At 34.2% G+C, this 8,520-nt stretch overlaps 2 protein-coding genes across 2 annotated transcripts; one reads left to right on the forward strand and one right to left on the reverse strand.

The window, feature by feature from the left end:
* Nucleotides 1-1,428: 1,428 nt before the first annotated feature.
* Nucleotides 1,429-2,618, forward strand: LOC107630723 (uncharacterized). The gene has a single exon (XM_016333940.3). It carries the CDS (start codon nt 1,825-1,827, stop codon nt 2,380-2,382), a length of 558 nt encoding a protein of 185 aa, XP_016189426.1. The 5' UTR covers nt 1,429-1,824; the 3' UTR covers nt 2,383-2,618.
* Nucleotides 2,619-4,808: 2,190 nt separating this feature from the next.
* Nucleotides 4,809-6,587, reverse strand: LOC107634556 (uncharacterized). The gene is made up of 6 exons (XM_016337998.3): nt 6,457-6,587; nt 6,284-6,331; nt 5,865-6,033; nt 5,663-5,755; nt 5,336-5,393; nt 4,809-5,020 (listed from the first exon to the last, which is right to left on the reverse strand). The coding sequence occupies exons 3-6, from the start codon at nt 5,967-5,969 to the stop codon at nt 4,809-4,811; spliced, it is 468 nt and encodes a 155-aa protein (XP_016193484.2). The 5' UTR covers nt 5,970-6,033; nt 6,284-6,331; nt 6,457-6,587.
* Between the last annotated feature and the right edge of the window lie 1,933 nt (nt 6,588-8,520).

The raw sequence follows: 8,520 nt of genomic DNA on the forward strand, positions 1-8,520 counted from the left end.
AATATATAAATTATTTAATAATATTTATATTCAAAAATAAAAAAATCTAAATAATTTTTATTTTTGAAAATAAAAAATATAAATAATATTTATTTTCGAAAATAAATAATATAAATAATATTTGTTTTCAAAAATATATAAAATATTTAATAATATTTATATTCAAAAATAAAAAATCTAAATAATATTAATTTTTGAAAATAAATAAATACAAATAATATTTATTTTCGAAAATAAATAAATATCACTATTATTTATTTTCTAAAATAGCTACATAAATATAAATAATATCTGTTTTTGAAAATATATAAAATATTTAATAATATTTATATTCAAAAATAAAAATCTAAATAATATTAATTTTCAAAAATAAATAAATATAAATAAATTTTTTATTTAAATATATAAAATAATAAAATTTATCAACTTACATAAATTGGATGATATAAATAATTGATGATGTGTTCTTCGGGTGACGTATAATTACGTACCATTTTTTTAATCACTACAAACTAATAATTTTTTTATAAAATTGTTTTCTTTAAACACACCTAAATAAAATCCTAACTCTCAGTATAATACACTTATATAATTCTTCTTCTTTTTCAGTATCACACACACCACACACTTTAGATGCATTATACCAAGAACCAAAAAACTCAATTTATAGAACTTGAATGAGAGTCGCTAGTTACCGGGGTAGGGGTTATCCCTGCATGCAAACTACCTACAACACGCCTCTCCCGTGTTGCTGCTGCATCCTTGGAATCAAGCAAAAATCTGCAACGCTATCAGGATTTAGAGGCAACACGTCCTCTTGCGTATTGCCACCCGTATTTGTCCGCCATCTTTACCACGCCCGCTGCATGTTGCTGGAAACTGCCGCGCCTCCAACTAGTCTTGTCATCACGTTTTTTGCGTGTTGAACTGACACCCACAACGCGGCAAAACACCTCCCTCTCTAATATTGAGTAAATACACCATTGAATATTTTATATGAAAAATAATTTCTGACTTTTAAAGGTGATAAGAAAAAAAGAAAAAGAGAGACCGTCCGAAGAGAGAGGCGGTGTGGACGAAAAAGCAACACAGAAAAAGAGACAAAAAACAAGAAAAAACGAAAAAAATAATAAAAGAGAAATAAATTGAGTAAATTTTTTTAAAAAATTAATTGCTTGACCGCATATAAAATTAATTTTCTAGACTTCCTTATCTGGATATATGCGAGTGATATGGTAATTACAATCCACAGGAAATCAAGGGAGTCCCATGATCATAAAGGAAGGGACCACTTATATTATTCCACCACGTCCCACTATCCTTTCTTTTTCCACTTCAATATATTCTGAAAAATACTTTTTTATCTACATGCATGTATATATTTATGATCAATTCACACCATAGACTTAGCTTAACTAATACGGGATATGAAGATTGCTGCTTCTTTTTTTTTTTATTTTTAAGCTGATCTGTAACGAAATACATGCTTGCCCAATATGGATCCAACAGGTAGCAACAATAACAGGGGCAGCACATGCTGCAGCAATTAGATTAGATTAGAAGTAGTTTCCTCACGGATTTAATGGTAATGAGTACGTGTTGTGGCCGCGTTCAAGTCACAAGTCATTAATAAATAACAAAGTAACGAGTTTGATCCCACGCCCACCAACCATGCATAACAAAAAGAGACGAAGACTCACCCTCTTCTCTATCTCTTTCAAACCTTCTCCTATATAGCTTTACATTTCAGTCCTCCCTATTACTAATTAACAACATACACAGCAACACTTGAGAGCGCGCGCGCATGCATGTATATACATATATATGGAGAAATCTAAACAAGAAGATCAACATCGATTTTCAAAGGGAAGGAGTTCATCTTGGCCCAGCAACAAAAGCGTTTGGGACTGTGGAAGCACACTCTATGACTCCTACGAGCTTCACTCCTTCAAGCGCCAAATCGACTCTGCCATAGCCAGTTCCCCAAGAACCCTTTCCATGCCTCATTTAACAGACCACCGTCGCCGTTTTCACCAGCAACCACCACCTTCATCATCATCCAACAATAAGTCGTTCAAGATCTCACGAACCTTCCAGAAACTCCTTCGCTTTGTTTTCAAGTCCAGCAGCAGCAATAATAAATTCAGGATTTGTGGTAGTGATGGTCACAACAAACTCGAAATGGCAGATCTAGAAGAGAAATACTCGAAAGAACGTTTGTACGTGGTTTATGATAAGTATGATCAAGCGGTTCTGTCAACTATACCGGAACTTCCAGAGTTTGAGATGGGTGGACTTTCGCCGGAGATAAGTTCCTTGGTTAGAAAGTCAGCTTCCGAAAGGTTTACTACGCCCACTCCTATTCGTATTTCGTGTGCTTGACTCACACAAAACCATATACATCACTTACATACTCTTCAATTAGGTTATTATTATAATAGTGTTCTGGCTGGTAGTTGTTACTATTAATTATTGTAATCATACATAACGTACCACTATAGCATATATGTATAAATGTATGTGTATGTATATATAGCGTGTTTGAGATTTCTGTTTTTTATTATAAGTTTCGGTGACCCAGGACTATTTTAGTATTATTTTGAGATAACGTTGTTGAATATATAGCTTGATCTAATAAGGAGAACTACTCATAATCGTAAATCATAACTGATGGTAGTTAGGTTCGTTTCTTAATTTTCACTTGGCCAGCAGGTAACGGCATTTGGCTGCCTTTTTTTCTTGTTATGCTTTAAAAGCGTGACCAACAAAGGTCAACGCTTTTATGAGGGTGGCGATTGATTAGAGATTTGAGCATGTATTTTCTTGTTACGCTTCAAAAGCGTGGCGACATGGGTTAATGGCCATGTATGAGAGTGGCAATTGATTAGAGATTTGACCATGTTTATTTTGCCACGCTTCAAAAGCGTGGCCATAGAGAAGCATGACAAAATAAACAAAATAGTGACGCTTTTAAAGTGTGGCGATATGATTTCGTTATAGTGATGTTTTTAAAGTGTAGCTGTTTCTTATAACTCTTTTGCCACGCTTCAAAAGCGTGACCAAAAGGTCCCAAAAAAAACTTTTAAAAAAGGATATGATGAGTTACCCTCTTCGAAACCCTATCTTTCTCCTTCAAGAAACCCTAAACTCTTCAAAGAACCCTTTTGTATTCATTGTGTCTGCGAAGAACCCCAAACTCACCCCTAACCCTAGACTTCACTTCCCACAATCCATCATCTCTTCTTCCTTCTCTCTTCAACACGACACACACACACATTCTCTTCAATTTATACTTCTTTCTCTCTTCATCCACTAGTAGAAAAATCACTTTTAGCGGCTATTTATTTTGCTTTTAGTGGCAATAAAAATAGCTGCTAATACATTTACCAACAATTAGACATTAGCCGTCTTATGCTTTGTCGCTAAAAGATTTTAGCGGCAATTATAGTATTAGCCGGTAAAGACCTTTTTAATGGCCGCAAGAAGTATATAACTTTTAGTGGCCATTTTCTTGGCAATTTATATGGCTACCAAAAGTAATTCTAAGATTGTAAGGGATTCACTTTTAGTAGTCATTACTATTGCCGCCAAAACCCAATTTACTGACAATTAATATGACCACTAAAAATAATTCTAAAATTGTAATATTATTTACTTTTAGCCGCCATTATTATTGCCACTAAAATCTTGAGACTTTTTTAATTATACTCAATCTTTTAGAAATAACAACCTATCCTTTTTCTAAAATTTCAAATTATTTTTTACCAACGGTTATTATTATTGTACATAATATAAATATACTAAAATTAAATACTACAAAATGAAATATTTTATTAAATTCAAAATATTTATATACAAATTTCTCTTGAAAAGTAATAAAGCATAATACAAATTTAAACATTATCATCTAAAAAGGTGCATTATCAAATAAAATTTCTGCACTAGGAACATTATCATATGAAAAGTAATCTCTTAATGATTGACCATTCTTATCATATATCAATAAACTCTTATGGTTTTCAACAATTGGCATGCATCTGGCATATGAATCATAAACTAAATTTTCAGAAAAGAGTCTGATAAGAGAAGTCTCTCTTGTTTTGTTTCTTTCTCAATATATTTCAGTCCCTTGACACAAGTAACCAAGAGAGGTTCTAACATCTTCCCTGTCAAATTGATGATATTCATCTTTGGTTAGCTTGCCTGAAGTGGAAACAGAGAGTTCTTGGGAATTCTTAGTATGGCTTCCAAATTTTGATTTATCTGCAACAAAGATATTTGACAATAGTAGTTCAATGTAATTATAAAAACAAGCCAGAATGATCCACTGTACAAAAAAACAATTATGGGGATATCTACCTTATATAATGTTTAACCCATGTGTATAAGACAAGAGAGAAAAAAGTAAACGAACAAAATTGATCACACTCAAATAATGCAAAAGAATCTGTTTGACCACCAAAACAATAAACCTTGCCTGCTTCTGTTGAAAGAATGTTGAGATCTTCCCATGGTTGATCTTCATGTACTATGTAAGTGGACTGATCGAAGGACTCTCCTATAAGAACCCAGTAATAAATAGTGAATAAAAATGTAAAAAACAATAGCTCATCATACCTATGTAAGATGCAGTGAGAGGGCATACCACAACCTATATTTTTCTCCCAGCATTCTTTTATGACTTCTCAATGAAGTTGAGTATAGAATCCCAATCCTTAATTTGCAGTATATAAAAATGTTGAGCAAAAAAAAAATCAAATTTATCTAGTCTACCAAAAACAATAGTTATTTTAAAAATGAAAAAAATATCATGCAGCAAATAGCATAAATATATGTAATAATATGCAAATAAATGAAGTAAAAGTTAAAAGAAATTGAACCTGAGAACGTGTGGCTTCTGCAATGAGACACAAGATGAAACACAAGAGGCCTAATAAAATTGTAAGAACCATAAGAAATGCACCAGTTTTGCTATTTAAATCTGTTCTGCTTCTTCTTGGTTCAAGATCTGCATGTGTTACTGCCATTCTCCTTGCCATTAATGTCCTTCAATTCAATTCATCATGCTCTATTGAATAATGATGATATACTTGTTTCTTGAATAAAAAGACACGTGCTTCTCTTAATTATTTGACATCCATATATACAACGAAAATAGTGTACATTTATTGTTTTCCAACTTTTTCCCTATTGTTGTAGATAGAAGTTATATATATAATTTTTAATGCACTTTCAATATAAAAAATGTTATACATACAACTAATTTGTTAACCACTGCTAAAAAATGTTATACATACAACTAAAGAATTGGGCCACTGCTAACCAAAATAATTACCTGTTGTACCAACTTCCTTCCTATCATCATCAATATCAAGATACAAGCATTTGCACCCCTGCAGTAAAAACAGAAAAGTAAACTAGAAGAAAGTTTGCAACAAAGGGACTAGATATACTATATTACATCTATAAAAGACAAGAGAGGGGAAACGAACATATTCAAAAAAATAAGGTCCCCAAATGAATTAAATTGTTTATATACTAGCCTACATCATCCAAGCACCATGTCAACACAACAAGTGAGACAATAAACTAGTTATCAGCTAGATTATTTAAAGCATTCCATAGATATATCAGGGGAAAAAGATAGAAGGAGAAGATGTACCTGCTTTGGTTGACCATTTTTACCACCAATAGTAGTTACAATGATATGGCCGGTCTCCATTCCATTGCCATCAACAACTGTAGCTTCCATTTCCTGCAAGATGAACCAAACCATAAAGAACTAAACTCTGAAACTTAAAAACACAAAACACAACAAGAAAAGGGATATTGTGCCAAGAAATTAACAGAGTGTACTGGCATACCTTATCATCCCTAATTTTCATATCGTTCATCTCTTCCGGCAATCTATCAACGCCGCCACCTGATTCTCTCACGCCTGATGTTGGTGCCATACCAACAGATGCCATATTTAGGTTCTTCCCTCACTTCCTTGCATCTTCTTCAATAGCTCAAAACTCACTCATCTGCCTTCTAGAATCAACAACAACAAAATTATATTTTTAATTTTTAATCAAAGCAAAACTAAATAAATGAGCATGAAGCTGAAGCAAAAATAGTAAAGTACCACTTTCTATGCACAGAAAACCTAAGTCCAAAAATACATGAAAACAATAAATGCAATTTTTTCCTTCATTTTTCCATTGAGTGAACTTGAAAGATCCATCCGGAGGAATAAAAAATCCAACAAATTCAAATCACAAATCACAAATATGCAATGTACCGTATCTTTCTCCCACCAATTCAAGTTCATCTCGAGCAATTCCACTTCCTACAAAACATACATTCATGAAACCATAAAAATAAACAAAAAACCGAATGTCCATTGTAGCATATCAAAATTTTTAATCAGGAAATAGAATACGAAATCAAAATTGCTAAGCAAAATTGAATTACCGGCATTTGTAAGCAAGGGATTTCAAACCGTTGCTAGAGATGTTAGAGCACCAGATCAATCTCAAGCTCTCGAGCCTTGGAAGGCCTTCGCCGAGTGCATCCAAGCCGACATCGGATAAGCAGAGCAAATCGGGATGCGAGCAGTAACGCAATGCACCTTGAGAGAGCGCCTTCCAGCGGGAATGGGAAGAGAGAAGGGAAGGGGAATGGAGAGGCGCTTGTCGATGTGGAGGTTGTGGAGATTGGAAAACGGGAGGGGAGGAGGTGGAGGAAGATGCGGAGGCGCCGATTTGGAGGGTGGAGATGACCTATGGATGCGACGACGGTGACGATAGTCACAGTGAACCTAGGGTTTCAACAATGAGATCTCCCTTCCCTCTGAATCTGTTTTTCACCCTCACTCCCTCTATTTCGGTGACAATAGACTTGAAACCATTATTAAGAAAAAAATATTTTAATAAAAAGGTACATACTATGGTACAGATGTTATTTTATAGAGATTCTTTTACTATTGGAGATCTAGTGACGCGTGTCTTATGTGGGAATTCTCCTAGATGCAGGCTGAGGCTTACGGACAGCGGCGTTTACACCTTCCATTGTGGCTCGGCTTGACAATTTTTAGGGAAGAAACTCCGTTTGTATTTATGGGCTAGCAAGACTTTTTTGAATGATAGAATCAATAGTAGATCTGGTTTCGGGTTGGGTGGGTGTTGGGGATGGGTAGGGTTAAAAAATCCATTGATAATGTTAAAAAAGAAGACTTGGAACAACTACAATTGAGCTACTATCACCGGATCTTCAACCTACCTGTGAGAGTGTGAGTAACGTGAGAGGATTTTGCACCTCCACGACCAGTTCGACGGATAAACATAGGAGTGTACTCGATGGCAGTGGACACAGGGGGCTTCTCTGAGTGGAACAGGTAGAGGTGGGCTGGATTACGTTGAGACGTGGTGAGCAGAAGCTTCTTTGTGTAACTGCGTCATCCCAAAGCAGTAGTGAAATCGTAATCGAGCTCTTGACTCTGGAGGCCTGATCGGAACTTGGAGTCATCATCTCCTTCTGCTTCGATTTCTCATCGGCAGTCCACAATCACTGGTATTTTGCCTTATTTCTCATTGCATTGCAAATTCACATAAGATAGTGCACTGTTATGTGTTGCATAATGCATGATGCCATAATTATGTTTTTCGTGTTTGCATTGCAAATTAACTACACATCATTTATGGAATTCTTATACAGAAATTCATTAATATTCTTTGGTAGAACAGGTGTGATGTGAAAGGGAATATATTGGATATGTGTAGCCAAAGTTTTGCTGATTTTTTTTACTTAACATAACTGGAACATTTAGAAATATGCTTCTTGATCTCTTGTTGAATTGTTGAACTTTTGCACTTTCAATTAGAATTTAGAAAACATACAATTCGAACTATACAAATTGATGGATTTCACCTGCCACTCTATCGAGCTAACTAGAGCACATATCAAATTAACTGGACTTTAGAAAAATGCATCTTGCCCCCCTTTGAACTATATGGTTAGGGACTAAGTTAAATAAGTAGAAATCTAACGGCGTAAAAATGTACTTGCTTTATATTAAAGTGTTCCCATTTTCATTGCATTTGGCCGCTTTTCCACACTATCTTCTTCCCGTTTCATAAAAAACTCACATTCTCAAAAATCCTGAGTGTCTTGTTGCCACTAATCACTTACAAACATATAATCTTACCAGAAACAATATTGTCCCTATTATATTTTGCTTGTGTGCTAGTTAATAATTCTTCTCAGAAAAAACTTCCCATAACAATATCAATCACCAGTTTGATTTCATGTCATGATAACATATTCCATGCCCATCTTCTGTATGTGTTTTGGCTTCACTGAACAAGAAAAGCTCCACCAATTGTCTTGTATCTTGAGTTCCATTTCAATTGTTCTCAGTGGAAATTACTGTTTTATAATTCATAGCATATACATTTCTTATTGTCCTTTAAAACCCCATGATTATTAGATGGCTTTTACTAGTACTAAATATTAGTATATAGTTATTTTTTTGTTACA

This window comes from Arachis ipaensis, chromosome B3 (assembly GCF_059453495.1).
Source record: "Arachis ipaensis isolate K30076 ecotype BB chromosome B3, ASM5945349v1, whole genome shotgun sequence".
Classification (NCBI taxonomy): Eukaryota; Viridiplantae; Streptophyta; class Magnoliopsida; order Fabales; family Fabaceae; genus Arachis; species Arachis ipaensis.

Excerpts from the sequence above, each read along its gene's own strand:
- LOC107630723 (XM_016333940.3), top strand. The coding sequence starts at position 1,825 with ATGGAGAAATCTAAACAAGAAGATCAACATCGATTTTCAAAGGGAAGG.
- LOC107634556 (XM_016337998.3), bottom strand. The coding sequence starts at position 5,969 with ATGGCATCTGTTGGTATGGCACCAACATCAGGCGTGAGAGAATCAGGT. Across the intron at positions 5,756-5,864 it reads TGAAAATTAGGGATGATAAG|GAAATGGAAGCTACAGTTGT; the intron begins GTATGCCAGTAC and ends TTCATCTTGCAG. Across the intron at positions 5,021-5,335 it reads GAAGGAAGTTGGTACAACAG|TAACACATGCAGATCTTGAA; the intron begins GTAATTATTTTG and ends GGAGAATGGCAG.